Source organism: Zootoca vivipara, chromosome 7, assembly GCF_963506605.1.
Source record: "Zootoca vivipara chromosome 7, rZooViv1.1, whole genome shotgun sequence".
NCBI classification, from domain to species: Eukaryota; Metazoa; Chordata; class Lepidosauria; order Squamata; family Lacertidae; genus Zootoca; species Zootoca vivipara.
Genome location: NC_083282.1, coordinates 42,139,323 through 42,155,840, shown reverse-complemented (window position 1 = coordinate 42,155,840; position 16,518 = coordinate 42,139,323). Strand labels below are relative to the sequence as shown.

At 43.2% G+C, this 16,518-nt stretch overlaps 1 protein-coding gene across 3 annotated transcripts in view; it reads right to left on the bottom strand.

Annotated features, from left to right (window-relative positions):
- Positions 1-5,273: 5,273 nt before the first annotated feature.
- The window catches only part of SPATA6 (spermatogenesis associated 6), a 33,584-nt gene continuing 22,339 nt past the window's right edge, over positions 5,274-16,518 (bottom strand). Inside the window, exons 10-12 of one of the 3 annotated variants that reach the window (XM_060276917.1) lie at positions 14,449-14,548; positions 13,801-13,925; positions 5,274-11,204 (exon numbers count right to left, since the gene is read on the bottom strand). In XM_060276917.1, the coding sequence (XP_060132900.1) occupies positions 11,033-11,204; positions 13,801-13,925; positions 14,449-14,548 (397 nt within the window). In that variant the 3' untranslated portion in view covers positions 5,274-11,032. The remainder of the gene's footprint in view (positions 11,205-13,800; positions 13,926-14,448; positions 14,549-16,518) is intronic. The other 2 variants (XM_035123721.2, XM_035123723.2) reach the window with 2 other exon arrangements.

The window sequence follows — 16,518 nt, the reverse complement described above, 5'->3', positions numbered from 1 at the left end:
CGAAATAACCCTTAAAGGTAATCCATGCAATCTGAATACGTGGTCAACAAACAGTTTGGCTGTCTCTTCTGCAGAGACCGCCCTGGCACACGGTATAAAATGGCACATTTTGGACATAAGGTCCACCACCACCAACACTGCGGTCTTGCCCCTGGACGACGGCAGGTCTGTGATGAAGTCCATTGACACTACTTCCCACGGCCTGTGCAGGGTGGCTAATGGCTCCAGCAACCCTGCTGGTGCTGCTCTGACCACCTTTGCTCGTTGGCAGGTGTCACAGCCCCGTACATAGTCTCTAACATCTTCCCGCACCCCTGGCCACCAGAAGTGTCTCATGACTAGGTGAGCGGTTTTGTCCCTTCCAAAATGACCCGCCGTTGGTTTGTCGTGCATCTGCTTGAGGACCTTACGTCTAAGCTGGGTGGTGGGCAGGTACAGTGCACCCTTGTAGAAAAGCAGCCCCCTGCGGTCTGTGAAGTCTTTTGCCTGCTCCCTCCCCCCTCTCAGTTCTCTGAAGATGCGGGTGGCAAATTCATCAGCTGCTGTCAGTGCTGTGAGTTCTGCCTCGCTCACCACTGCTGCTCCGCAGGACCATGCTGATGGGGGGAAAATGTGCCTGGGTGCTGGTGGCAACTCCTCCTCCATGTACTCTGGCTTGCGGGATAGGGCATCCGCCCTGACATTCTGCTCCCCCGGGATGTAGTGGATGGAGAAGTTGAAGTTCGAGAAGAACTCTGCCCACCGTATCTGCCGCTGGTTGAGCACCCTGGCAGTTCTCCAGAACTCCACGTTCTTGTGGTCTGTGCACACCTGGATGGGGTGCTTGGCGCCCACCAGGAAGTGTCGCCAGTGCTGGAACGCAGCGTGGATCGCGAGAAGTTCCCTATCAAACACTGTGTAGTTGCGTTCTGGCTGGGTCAGCTTCCTGGAGAAGAAGGCACAGGGTCTCCACTCTCTGTTGGCGTCCAGTTGCAACAGAATCGCTCCCAAAGCCTTGTCTGAAGCATCTGTCTCCAGGCGTAGGGGCGCATCCTGCACCACGTGGAACAGGTGCTGGTCTGAAGCGAACACCCTCTTGAGGCTTTCGAACGCTGCTTGCGCCTCCGGTGTCCACCGGAACTTCTGCTTGCCTCTCAGGCAGTCGGTGATAGGAGCCGTGACACGAGAGAAGTTCTTGATGAACTTCCTGTAGAAGTTAGCGAAGCCTAGTAGGCGTTGGGCATCTTTGCACGTCCTGGGGCTGTGCCAGTCCAGGATGGCCTGCACCTTGTCCTTGTCCATCGCCAGCCCCTTGTCTGACAGCTTGTAGCCTAGGAAGTCCACCTCTTTGGTGTGAAACTTGCACTTCTCCAGCTTCACATACAGGTGGTTCTCCTTCAGGCGCTGCAACACCTCCCTGACATCCTTCACATGCTGCACTGGGTCATTGGAATAGATAAGGATGTCATCCAGGAAGACCAAGCAGTTCTTGAAGAGGAGGGACCCCAGGACGTGGTGCATGAAGGCCTGGAAGCATGCTGAGCCCCCTTGCAACCCGAAGGGCATCACCAGATATTCAAAAGAGCCCAGAGGCGTGAACATCGTGGTTTTCCATTCATCGCCTTCCCGGATCCTGATCAAGTTGTACGCCCCCCGTAGGTCTAGCTTGGTGAAAATCTTGCCCCTGCGTGCCGCTGTCAGGAGATCATCCACTCTGGGCATGGGGAAAGCCACTGGCTCTGTCACTGAATTCAGTCGTCTGAAATCCACCACAAGACGGCGCTGTTGCGTGTCTTTCTTGTCCACCCAGAAGACCGGGCTGCCCCCTGCTGCCTTGCTTTCTCTGATGAACCCCCGCTTGAGGTTCTTGTCGATAAAAGCGCGCAGATCCTCCAGTTCCTGATCTGACATGGCGTACAGCTTGGCTGGGGGTATAGTTGCCCCTGGCACCAGGTTGATCTGGCAGTCGAAAGGCCTGTGTGGGGGTAGGTGGTCGGACTCCGCTTCGCTGAAGACCTCCTGCAGGTCCCAGTACGGCTTGGGTATCGCCTCACCCCCTTTGACGTGCATGGTGGCCACCGTGGCTATTGGAGGCCCCTCCCCTGGTTGGTGCTGCATGCAATGTTCCAGACAAAAGTCCGACCCAAACGTGATGCATCTCTGGTGCCAACTGATGGAGGGGTCGTGGCGCGCCAGCCAGCTCATGCCCAAGACGATGGGGGGGTCTGAGATGGTGGTGACGTTGAATGCCAGTGTCTCAGAGTACCTTCCCACCGTCATTCTCATGGGGGGGGTTTGATGAGTGATGGCCCCTCCCAGCAGCTCCCTGCCGTCAATGGTGGCTACGTGCAAGGGAAAGTCCAGCTGCAGAAGCTGTATTTGGTGCTCTTCTGCAAAGTTTCTCGAGAAGAAGTTGGCAGATGCACCACTGTCAATTAAGGCGAGGACTGTCAGGGGATAGCCATTTGGGAGCGTTAACATCACTTCTAGAACCACTCCTGCTCTGGGAGGGGTGGGCTGGCTCTGCTCCGCGCTGTGCGGGTGGGCGGGCTGGGGCTGTTGTCTGCTGACTGCGCCTGGCTGCTGCCCCTTGTCTCCTGCAACCAGGCTTTCCCGTTTCCCTGCTGTGGTGCTGCGTCAGAGGGGGAGGGCACAACCGTTCCCGCCTTTCCTTGCCACTCTCTGCGATGTGGGCAGTCTCTGACGAGATGCTGGGGGGAGTTGCAGAGAAAGCAATTCCCGCCCCTTCCCTCCTTGCGTCTTGTCGCCGCTGGGGTTTGAAAAGCCCCCCCGCGCGCGCTATCAATTTGCATGGGTTCCTGGTCCTGGCTGGTCCCAGGCGTGGCTTGGAAGGGTTGTTGGGGGAGTGGCTTCTCCTGCGACCGTGGGAACCAAGCCCGCTTTGCGCGCGTTGCTTGCTTGTCGTTCCACCGGGATTCCTGTCTCACCCCCACCGCCAGAGCCGCTTTGCTCAGCTGATCCATATTACTGGGCTTTGGACCTCTCGAGAGCTCATCTTTCACATCCTCATTCAACCCCAGGTAGAACGCCGCTTCCATCGGAGGCGAGTGCAGTTCCCACCCCAGTCTGTGCACTAGCATGGTGAATCTCGCCCAATATTTGCGAACTGTCATTGTTCTTTGCCTTAAATTATGCAGTTCCTCCTTGGTCTGGTCCATATGACTATCGGACGCATACATAGTTTTTAAAGCCTCTAGAAATAGTTTGACATTCTTCATGCAAGGATTTTTTGTCGCGATTAACGGTCTTAGCCACTCCCTGGCTGCCCCTGTAAGGTGTTCCACAATAAACGCTACCCTGTGTTCATCATCAGGGAACTCATCATGGTGCAGCTCAAGAGCATACACGATCTCAGTCTCAAAGCCATGATATTCCCTCGGGTCTCCATTGAACTTGCTTACTAGGGTCCCCGCTCTCCTTCCCGGCAGCACTTGGAGTTGGGGGGCCCCTCCCGCCTTGTTTTTCTCGGCATCCAGCTTGTTTTGGAGCTCTACTGCCACCGCCCTTAATTGCTGCTCTTTTTCCTGAAGCGCTCTCACCTGTTCCGCAAGTTGTAGCCGGTCCTCCTGGACCTTCTTGGTTTCTTCTTTAGCTGCCTTTAATTCCCCCTGTGCCTGCAGCGCCAGTTGCTGCAGGTCCTGTTGGGCTTTCTCCGCGATCTGCCGCCATTTCTCCGCCTCTGACGCACTCATCCCGGCAACTCCAAAGTAGCCCAAAAAAAGATTCGGAGGTTGCTGTCACAGTGGCCGGAGCGGGCTACTTCAGAGTAACGACTCTACACAGCTCTGCATTTTATTCTTTTATTGGTGCTGCGTATTTACAGTGCTAAAGTCATTGCTATATACACGGAGCCATGTGTTCAGTCGGGTTCAGAACCTCCGAATGGCTTTTGGCGCGTCTTTCTCCAACACAAAAGCTTTGGCAGACCCATCCTCTTTCCCCTCCTCTTTCTGCGTAATTCCGGAGTTGGGGGGATGGGTCTCCCCCCCTTATTTGCCCCTTCCTGTCCCACCTGGGACCCTGGCTCCTCTACCTTGCCTGAGCCTCGGACACGACTTCCTGCTTCCCCACTGGAATCGGAACTCTCTCTGCTTTCCCCTGTGCTCGGGGATGGGCTTGAACTCAGGAGGGGAGGGACTTCGCGATATCCCCTGTCCCTCACAGGAAACTTGGGAATCTTTGGCTCATTTATTTATTGTGATGAATAGCCTAAACCTCTCCCCGCTGCTGTTACTAGGTAAGATTTCATCGTCTTTGTGCTTTAGGAGAGGACTTCACACTTTTGTCTCCATTAACTGAAAGTCAATGCTCAAGTAATTAATGTCTAAGGCATTTTAAGAGTTCTGCATAACTTTTCCTTCCTAACATTATTTTTAAAAGCTTTTGTTGCTTGCAGTACAAAAAAAATTCTAACAACTTCTCAGCTGTCTAATGCATTTACAATTGCTAGAGGAGTACCACATTGCTTTAACATACGTCAGGAAAGTCACTCAGAAATGCAGGGATTCTCCAAAATTGTGATAAGTCTTTAACTATCCATACTTTAAATGTTTGCTAGCATATCATCAGATGTTCTAGCAATTATCATGGCACTATGTTGCATTATTCTGGAGCCACAAAAGGCAAACAAGCAACTGAACCTGGTCAACCTGATTTAAAGAGAACCAATCAATATTTAAAAAGTCTAGCTCTCTCAAGACTAAGGCCAATACAGTCGTACCTCCGCTTACGTATCCCTCCGGTAACGTAAACTTTGGGATACATAAGTGGCAAACCCGGAATTGTATTTCCGGGTTTTTGCCAGGCACCATGTGCAGAAGTGCTCTACCACCACGTGCACAGAAGCGGTCTCTCCGGTTGCGAAAACAGACCAAATATATATTACATGAAAAGAGTAATTCTCAAAATACACTTCACGCTGGAATATATTTTCACAAGATCACAAGTTACCAAGGTATAAATTTATCAGATTTCAGACTCTGGTATGTATTCGTTTCTGCCTCAAGGAATGAAAAACCATTCAATATCAATTAGGGTGAGCAAAGCTGAATTTCCTCCCACCTGGAACTCAACCAGGTTTTATGTGAAGAAGAGAAGTGAATATATGGCAAAGCATTCTGGAGAAGAGCAAGGCAGGGAAATTCCCCTTCAGAAGGCCCACTAAAATGGGGGATTATTAACTGACATATTTAGTTTTGTAAGCAGCTTTATTTCAGCACAGTTCACTATCTTAAGATACCACCAATTATTCCAATACTCAAGGAAAAAATCTTGAGCATGGTGGAACAGGTATACCTTTGAAAAATTAGAAACACACAGCGACTGAGTGGAAGTCATTACGGTGTCATTTTGCACATCAAAAAGTCATTTTCAAAGCCCTCAGTGACTTCAGGTGTGCAGGAACAAGACCCAGTTTACACCAGCTGAGCCCTAAATCAGTGAAAGTTGAGAACAGCATGAATGGCAGGCCCTATAGACATAAATATTACACTTGCACTCTCTCAGTGGACTCTGACAGCTTTAACATTAGGCTCCATCACACAAAGAACAGTGGTTGTTTATTTCTGACAGCTACATGATTAAAAACCAGTAAACCAGGAAGGCTACAGCAAAGTCTTTTTTTCTTTTTTTAAAAAGATGTTAGGCTTCTTAAAAAGAGGTGCATGTTTTTAACACAATGATAAATCACGTTTATGACAAAATCTGTCAAAGGTTCACAAACATTCATTTCTGTATCACTGTGTGGTAAGAAGGCACAAGATTTGATCCACAGGGTTCTAACAAATAGAAGGAATACTTTACAGGTTAAAAGCTCACACTGCAGCATAACTTCATACCTTCCCAATTCACTTCTATATACAAAGAACAAAACAAAACCATATTAGATCTGAAGCATCTAGAACCCTTGATTCATCAGGAATATTCCAAATGGGTAACATAGTGTAAATAGTGAAACCAGTATTGCACTTATCCAGCCAATTTGTTCCAGATGAGGGAATGCGATTTAACTCAGTGCCCCCTTTCTGCTACAACTTCATCTTGCATTTCCATGTGTCTGGACCAGAGTCCTCCACTGAAATGAATAGGAAGCACCTTCATCTGACAGATTTGCAGCTGTCCAACCACACATGGATTCTTGGATCGGCATATAGAAGTTCCAGACTATACCAAATCTCCATACCTTTTTGGAAACCCCATGGCATTCTCAACATTATTTTCAAAACGAACCCTATACAAATCCAATTTCCAAACGGGCTGAGCTAAATCCGGATTGGCTGGATAAAACCAGAGGTGTCAACTTGAATAAAAGATTGCAGGGGTCCAGGTAAGCCCCGCCCTGATAATCACTCACATGACACAGTGCATATACACTATTTGAATGGGAATGCCCATAAACTTTGTGGGGGGAGGCCCCCTCAAATATTTTTTTGTAGGGGCCGAAATCCCAAACTGCAATATTTGGGCATATCTAACTGCAGATCACTAGAAGCTTCTGACCAAGGAGTTAACCACTCAGGGTGACTTCATCCACCATATCTTAAACTAGCCATTGAGAATTTCACCATTATTTTGTTGCTGTGATTTGGTGTTCATCTGTGATAAAGATCTTGTGATTCAAAGGCATATTATGATTCCATACTATAATGCTATTATTTCCATTTGGTAAATTGTTCTCTCCATCCATTCTCTGTTGCACTTACATGAAAACTGCATCGAAAGTGGCTAACTTGTTCATCACTGCACACCACATGTGTTTAGAAATTTTAAGATACTTAAATCCACAAAGCATTTGGGATTCCTTTTACACTCCTTTCAATTTCTGAGCTCATGGAGCACATTGTCAACACTTTTTCAATATAAGGAATTGCTGCTTTATGCTGATTACATTTTTATATTGTTTGCAGAAAATACCATGCCTGGCAGGAATTTTCGCATGCTGCAACACTACTTATTTATTTTGGAAAGAAAATATTTCTTCTCTAAATTCCAGCTCGCTCTTCATTGAACCAGTTTTTTCTGCACTTGAGTAGACAGCTCTTTTTAAGATGCAAAATGAAGCTGGTGGAATTGTGCCATCTCATGCCACCAACACACCACTTTGTGGATGAAAAAAGATAAGGAACAAGCACAGAAAAATGCTATTTAAAGCACTGCTTGGGAACTTAGACATTTGCATTTGATAGAAGGGATTTAAATTGTATTAGAAGGCAAGGTGCACTAAACAATTACTGTTTATTACTATGTTGGTTCATTGCCTGAAATGTTACTTATCACACCCTGCAAGTCAAAGAGGAGATGGAGTCTGCCCTATGCACATTGCTGTTTGCCAGCTAACAGAAGGTTAGCCAACCACAGAAAATGATTTGGGGATTATACATGGGTAGGGGTGAGGAATTTCTACCTGCTTTTCATATCTCAAATAATCATTCATATGCAACAGACTGTATTATTCTACAACTTTTAGAATTATATAATGAACATGCCCAGGGCTTGTAGGCAGAGACAGGTGGAGCACACAAGTGAGGCATTTAGAATAAAAAGGGATATTTGTGGGACCAAATATTATGGGCAGAAACAGGTGCAGCTTCACCCCAAAATGGTGAAATAGTCCAAGTGTTCCGTCAGCTCCTGCGGTTATAAAAATACAAGGGGAAAGATCCATTCCTGGATGTTTGGTGATGCTCCTCTTTTGTCTTGACATCTATCACTAGGAACTCAACCTATTGCGCAAAGTGATTCTTAGGGAACTACTGGAAAGAGTGACCAGAGAGAGTACCATTGAATAAAGTGGGACTTAGCTCTGAAATAAGACTACATATGGGGTTGCACTATTGATGTAAATGGCCACTCAAAGGCTGCAATTCTAAATACACTTACTAGAGAGTAAGCCCCATTCAACACTTCTGAGTAAATATCTATAGGAATAGGATTGTGCTGTAGCAATATTCTATAACAGGCATAGGTCCTGTTAGGGAAGATGGGATTTGTAGTCGCAAAACATCTGGAGGGCCGAGTTTTGCCTATGCCTGTTATAGAATAATGTCCTACACCTCTGTGTGTAAGTCATTCTGCTTCAATTCTGAATTGCTCTGCTAGTGTGGAGGAGGAGTTGTGCAAAAGCCAAGGAGGAGGGGGAAGGTACCAGACAACGTTAGCTCTCCAATGCTTCAATTGCATAGGCGAAAAGCCACAGCTTTGCCTTGCTACAGCGAAATCAGTACCCTGTAATACCAATAACTTACTCTCATCTCAGCTCTAGCTACAGCTCATACTAAAGGAAGACCACCATGCTCAACAGGCCTGAAAGCAAAAGGGAAAGAATTACAGTCGTACCTCGAGTTACGGCCACCTCGGGTTACGAACAACTTGGGTTATGAACGCCGCAAACCCAGAAGTATTTTCGTCACATGCGCAGAAGCGGTACGCGCGGTTTGCGCATGCGCAAAGTGTGGAAATAGTGCTTTGCGCATGCGCAAAATGGTGCTTCGGTTTACGACCAGTTCAGGTTACGAACTGCATCCCGGAACGGATCGTGTTCTGTACAGTGGTACAGAGGTACCACTGTAAAGGGTCATACAGAGGGGACAAGCCATCAAACAAGGTACTCACGATACCTTCCCACCTCTTGGCATTAATTTGTGTAATGATAATTTGACACTCAGGGCTTTTCTGTTCACATAATAATTTTAATAATAATAATTTTATTATTTATACCCCACCCATCTGGCTGGGTTTACCCAGCCACTCTGGGTGGCTCATATGTATCCCAAGATATGCATCCCAACCAGACATTCCAAAAGTACACTGCATGACCTGTATGGATCATAAATAATTGCTGGCTATAATGTTTTGCTGAGTTTCATCCACCTTTCTGTAAATTCATCCATATGCTGGAATTACGAGTTTTCTGTGTCAGCTACACTATCTCCTGGTCCACCCGCAGGCACAATTCAAAGTGATGGTACTTACGTAAATGACTTCAGACCTGGATAACTGAAGGACCACCTTCTAACACAGGATCCTGCTTCAAAACTGCATTTGTTATTTTAGGTACCTCTCTGGATCCCACCACCATCCAGCACGAGATGAGTGATGGCCAGTAAGGGCCTTTCTGAGTTGTGGCATTCGGCTTATGGAATGCCATCTCCAGGAAGGGTTGCCTGGCACCAAAGCTGATGTCAGTCTGGCACCATAATTATTCTTATGTTGAGCGCTATAGAAGATTTGGAAAACAAATAATAAATAGTGCCCTGTGATTTCCACTACATGCATCCTGTCAGTTTTGCTGAGGGGTGGTATAAAAATACTTCTAACGGGTTGGACTCTCAAGTCCCATCAGCCTCAGCTGGCTGGCTAATGGTCAAGAATGATGAAAGTTGCAATCTAACAACACTTTCAGGCCTGTAAGTTACCTGCCCATGCTTTAAATAAATAAATCAGCATCTGACAAAATGTAGATGTCTGTACAGAGCTGGCAAGAGATAGGAGACTTTCTGAAAGACACAATATAAAATGGAGATAGGGAGGTGGTAATATTGTGCATTGCGTACCCCTCACACTGTTTCCAGATACATCTGAAACCACCTTTGGGCATCTATTATTTCTATGCTCTAATGATATAAGTATTCCAAAAGGAGTATGTTTACTTCTTTTGAAAGGAAGTAGAAGCCAAACACCCCTGCCTCTATAAATTTCTGGATGCTTAAAGAGCAGGCAGCCTGCCCTTATTTGTTAGCATGGGATATACTCAGTGGAAGGCTGGAAAGGTTTCTTCTCAGGGGATGTTTCAAAACTGCTGGTGAACATTTGGTGGCCTTTAGAAGAGAGATGCCCGCTCTGCCAATGCCGCTCTGCCAATACATCCCTTGAGCCTGTAAGAACAGACTCCAAATTTGATCAGTTTGAGGTGCAGAACATTCATAATGTTTGCATTTGGGTGGGTGCACTAGCTGATATGCTAGAAGCCTTGCTCTTTTTCATATCCAACAATGCACTGATATATCTCTGATGCAGTTTGAAAGGACACTGGGTCCTATTTGATCAAGGGATGATTGGGAGCAAATATAAGGGAAGTGATATACTGCTGACATAATTAAGCTAAAAGAGGATTACAAATAGAACCATAATGATTAAAAAATAGCAGAGAGAAAGGAGGAAGATGTAGTCCATCGGTGTGGAGAAGACTGACAACAACAACAACAACAACAACAACAACAGCAACAATTTCGCAGGCAAAAACACAAAAAAAACCACTTGATTTTTACAACAAAATATGGAAGGTCTATTGTTCACATGACAATATTTCAAGTCTTATAAAACAATTCTGAATACTGTATTAAGCTTCTTATGTTCACTCTCCCTCATCCCCAACTCTCATATGTCCTGTAGGTGGTGGTGGTTATCCCAAGTAGGCATTATCATTATTATTGGCTGTTTGTATTGATAATGAATACAATCTCTGCTCCCGATAGCAACTTCCTCACTATTCACAACAGTGAACTTACACAATCATCCAGTACACCAAAGTCCATGGTTTCCCCACCACTTGCCCAGAGACCCTTGCAAGATCCACAGATTTTCGGTGACATGCTGAATGATATAACACCCCTGAAAAAGAGCCCAACAGATACTTTTCAGTAGCACAGTACTGGAAACACATTGCAACCAGAGATCAACTGTTCCCACATGTGCCTCTATTAGTGCTCTAGGCAAGACACATACCTACATGGACAATGATGTAGTGGAGATGTGTGTGATGTATCCTAATTCAATTGGAAGTCAGATGCTTTAGAAACAGGGAGCCAAAACTACTAATATGCCTATAAATCCCAAAAACAAACAATGTATCCTACTTAAAACCCTCCAGATTTTATTTATTTTCCTGTTGCGAGTCCCAGCCTCAGAATTTCACAAACTCATATAAAAACAGAGAGGGAGAAAAACAAACAAACATTTGTTAGACACACAACATTTTCATTAAAAAGATTGATCTTTTATACTGTTCATTTTCACCTGCATCACTATCAGGAATTTATTTATTCTTTGATTTTGATCCAGAAGCTTTTCGGTACATATTTCGGTAGATTTTCTGCAGACTGTCTTCAAATATTGCTCTGTGGGGTTTGCTTTTATATTCTGCAGATTGACTAGTCCAATAGTCATCATCATCCAGTTGAACCATGATGCTCTGCCGTATGGATGAACTAGCAATACCCAAAAAAACCAAATACACACCAATTAGAATGTGATCTTTTGAAAATGGAAAAGTGAAGGGCATTTATTATTAGATTACTCTTTAAGTAGCATAGGTACGTGAGTGAAGCCTGCGAGGTTTGTTTACATAGCTATTTCCAAAATAGACAATACTAAAAAACAACAACCCTGTCCTGGCTGCACTTCCTGAGTATACTGCATAGTTGTCTAATAATATAATAATTTGTAATTATAATATAATATAATATAATATAATATAATATAATATAATATAATATAATATAATATAATACTGTATAGTTGTCTCACCTCAGAAATATATTAGATCCTTCTATAGTTTCATAAATATGGAAAGTGACTGTACAGTGTCAGTGTCATTTCTTTGTATGTGCAGATATGTTTGTATTCACTTTATTAGTTTCTGATACAGTCACTTTGTCAATCACCTATCTATGAGCCCAAGATTATGTTTATAGGTTTTGATCCACCCAGTCTTCCTACACACACCTGGCGGCTTCTGAGCTTTTTCTTCATGGTGAGATACTGCACCACTGAATTAAGTTACTATTTGGACAGGGCTGGTTATATTGGTCTTCCACAACAACCACTCTGATAGACCCTAGCCACATGCCTGCTATAGTCACCTACCCTAATGGTATGGAATGCTACCAGGTCAGAGTTTTCTCCACTGCTCTCATAAAAAAAGATGCTCGTCATTTCGACTAGTAGATGAGTCGGCATCTCCTGGATGGCTTTCACTGGTCAAGATAAATATCATACCTGCTTGAGAGTTGACTGTGCCCTAAGCACCTTGTCAGCATTTGAGTGCAAGACCCACTGCTTGATTCAAATACCAAGTTTTCCATAATTCTGTCCCCGACCTCAAATCTAAGCAGCAGCTTGGAACTTAAGTCAGGCTGAATGCAGATTATTTTGAAATGTAGGTGATATGCTGCCTGCTATGATGCAAGTTATGATTTAGCCTTTAGATGAGAGACAACTGAGTTGACCAGCAGATTAGTTTCATTTTGCCCTGAGGGGAGCAGAGAAGAAGCTGATACAGCTGCTTCTAAACTGTTGTTTTGTCTATTTTATTGTAGCCTTTTTATTATTCCTTATTGTGCCAATAATCTTATGTGAGGTCCACCTATTTAAGGTACTGTATCTTAATACCATAAATAAAACACACACACACACATATATACATATTTTGTGGATGCTAAAGTGGATGAGAAAAAGGAACTGTTTATCATTGCTATATAGCCATGAAACAATCCTTTTAAAGAAAACCATGATAAAACTCCCTGGCTTTAGCTTTATATTTGAAGCCCAGCTGACCATGTACTACTTATTAGTAAGGTAAAATGCAGTGAATGAAGGGAAAGCAGGAGCACAGTATGAGGAATAGCACCCATACTCTGGTTCCAAAAAATCCAGGCTTTTTCACCTAGAACCACAGTCATCATGACAGCCTGAGATATGCTCATGAAAAGTGGCAGCACTTCCTGTGATTTTCACGTCAACATACTGACAATGTCACACATTTTGAGCGTGCTCACTTTTGGTGTATGGCCATTAGTCATCCCTTCCTCATAAGAAATTCAACAGTGGAACGGACATACCGGTAGCTACATCCATGTTAGAAAAACATCAGTCTGCTGCCTTAACTGGAAACTATCCTGACAAGCTGAGCTGAAGTGATCTGGGGATTACATGCACAAATCATATTAAGAGCAGGGTAGCTGCACTCAGCTCCACTTTCGGAAATACCTGTCATACACCTGTCACATACTTTTGTTCCATCTCCTTTAGAGTCCCACAAGTTCCTTTCAAAGTCACTTGCACTTTAAATATTTCAGCATCACGGACCTTCTGTGCAGTCCCAATGGTTTTCAATCATTTACTTTAGTGTGAACATTTGGTCAGCAAAACTACATTCTCCTCTGAACTCTGCCTTGGTACAGTTATTTATGAGGACACTGGCAGACTTCAAGCTGTCAGAATGTCCTTGAGTCCCCTTTTTTTATCCCCAACTCTCACGACTGCTCTACAGAATGTGATGAACCCATCAATGCCCAGACCCTACTTGCATATGACATTTCAAAGTCCATCGTTTTCACTAATGCTGCAGCAGTAGTTGTTGCAGATTCTTTATTCATGCCTTTAGGTCCCCAAATGATCCCCGTGTCCCAAACTATCACCAAACATATGCACATAGCTTTGCTTGCATCAGCTGACAAGACAAGGCTTAGAGTATGAGAGGCAGGGGAGGTGTTGACAGGATAGTAAGAGAAGCAGCCCTGGCTTCTCATTATTCTGGCAACATGAAAAGGAAGAGAATAGGGGCAGATTAAATCAATAGACTTAAGAGTGTCTAAGGGCAAGGCTATGGTGCTTCAAGTGTAAACAAATTCTGTGCATGGAATTGTTTAGAAAGTTATACAAGTCTAGTTCACTTGCATAATTTATTCCAACTGCAAGAGGCATAGATAAGGAGTATTTTGGTAACAACTGCAGTGACAGCAGTGAATGGAAAAGCTAAGTATGGACTAGGACAAGGGGGTATAATAGGAATAGGAGCTTTACCTGCTCTGAAAATCACTGTGGCTTAAACGCACTCTGTCTGAAATGTCTCTCTTCTTATTGGAATCTTCTGTCTTACTCGAGTCTCTTGTCTTAACAGAATCATCTTTTGACAAACAACTCTCATCCTAAGGAATCAATACAAAGATGATAATCTCATGTGATTGAAAAATGTAGTCCTTAAAAAAACGCAATTATATATGTGTGTGTTTGTGTGTGTGTATTTTAAAAAATTAAATCTTGATCAAAATGAACACTTAACAGCCATCAGAGACATGAAAACAGTGGCAATGCAGTGTAAGGTAAGCAAACGACTGGCTCTTCCATTGACATGTGAGGAAGGGATGGGAACAAGAAAAAAGAAAGGTAAGGAAGAAAAGGCAGCATGTGGAAATGGGTGGCCAGAGGTCACCATGTGATCCAGTTGAGGACCCAAAGATACAAGGGGCTTCACAAGCAATTTCTACATAAAGACATAATGTCATGAATAGTTCCATAACAGATACAATGTTCAATGGGAGCAATTGTTCATATATGTTATATAAGTCCTATTTTTGAGTTCTCCCATGTACTAATGAAGGGAAACATTTTTTTTAAAAAAAAGCGGGGGTGGGTGGGTATTTTCTCCATAGCACTTAGGGGAAAACTTACAAAAGTTAGCCTTTGCCTTGCACTGTGAGTCCTTAAAATATTTCTCACTCGTTTATGGATCTCTTCTCCATTTACTGTTGCACTCCAGCCAGAATGAAACCTATAATCAAAAGAGAAAAGGGGAAGATTTTAAGTTATGGGTAACGTTTGATCTTCAGAAATGGCTGCAAGGTCAAATGGTTCTCTCTTATGATGGCCTCATTTTAGCAATTGTAAAACTTACTGTTAATTCCAGTAACATATAGCATATATTCTGGAATATATGCTACATTGGAGGGATATATTAAGCAAATATTGATTTCTGCAGATTCATTATCTAAATTTCTAAAATATTCAAAAAAAAAGAATATATATATATCGTAAGTATTGATGTTTACTAAATTAGGGGGCAAAGAGATGTACAGCACAATGCTAAACATGGTTACCAAGCAGTAAGTACCACTGATTTCAACATGACTTTGAAGCCAAGTGTGCTTCATTTTCCAATTATCTGATGCATTCTATTGGTCACAAACTGAAACTTCCTGTAATTGTCACAACATTAGCCCTGAGAGGGACAAAGTGAGGACTAATATCGCCCCTTAAAACAAAAAACCCCTGTAAATCCCTATGGACATTTCTTTAGTGAAATGACAAAATAATCCACTAGTGTGCGCTGTGGCATAAGAAATGTTCACTGATAACACACACCTCAATTTTCTACATTCAAAAATTTAGGTATTAATAAAAACAGTATCAGCTCCTTTTTAATTGTCTAATTTTAGACATAACTATAAAACCTAATCCACACTTTAAGCCATTACATTAATATTTACACCACCCAAAGTCACCATACAACAAAGCTAAAGCTAAAATTTAACACCCATAATCTAAATTGAAACCATTTTATGATGTGCAACTCCTACTGGAGTTATTCTCTGATGCTCATTTTCAAAAAGCAATTTCTTAAAACTATAAATAAACAGAATTTCTAAAGCAAAAAGATTCAAATAATGCTTGTGCAAAACCACCAACTTCCTACATATGGGATTAAGGTGTTGGTGGTTTCTTGCAGTGCTGCCAGAAAGGTCGTATTATTTCACTCTGACAAAACCAAATAAACTTCTACAACTGTATTCTTTGTCATACTTCCAATTTTCCTCGGGACCAGCAAACATTCTGCAGTTACATCAGTTTAAATTGTTTATCGATTCCAATAGATTGTATAAACACGTTGGATGTATAGCTCGGTGACCTAGAGTAAGCCAGATCAATATAGAACTACTCATAATTCATTTCAAAGATGCTATGTCGAGAGCAATCAACAGAACAAACTATTTTCTGTTGTAATGTAGCTAAAAGCATTCCCACCCCTTCATAACGACTTTTAAAAAATGATAAGCAGGGTTGTATTTTGCAGCAAAAAGAATCAAGGAACAAATCTAGAAATCTTATCAATGTGGCCAATCTAAATTTTACATATTCATCAGGATAAGGTAGACAATTTAAGTGAAATCCTATTCATGTCTACTCTGAAGTAAATTCAAAATGAGTCTTACTCTCAGGTAAGTGCCTATATGACCTCAGCCTCAGATGTACAAAAAATAAGATTTGTCCACATGGACTATTTAAATAGAAGCTTACCACTCTATAGTTTGCAATGGGTACTGGTATGTATTTTCAAAGAGACGGCATTTCTAGCAATAAATGCTCAAATCATCTATTAGCAAGGAATACTAATGTATCTCATATCAACAAAGTTATTATAGGCACATTCTTCAAAAACCATTTGTGGCTCTTAATGTAGTGCTTTACCCCTGCCATACTGTATCACAACAAGAAGTGCAATTGCACTTCTGTGGCTTCCATGAAGAATTTATCAGTTTCAAAAGGCAGAGGATTTGTGCTGAGAGGAGAAGGAGGAAAAAAACATACAAGGACAAACTATCACAGGGTAAAAATCAATAAAGTACTATAGTAGCAGATGCACATCTACTGAGCAAGCAACTATTGTAGAAAGGGCGGGGGGAGAGAAGGGGAGAAATTGCTCCATGGATAACTACAACTGCAAAAGCTAATCTCTGAGAGCTT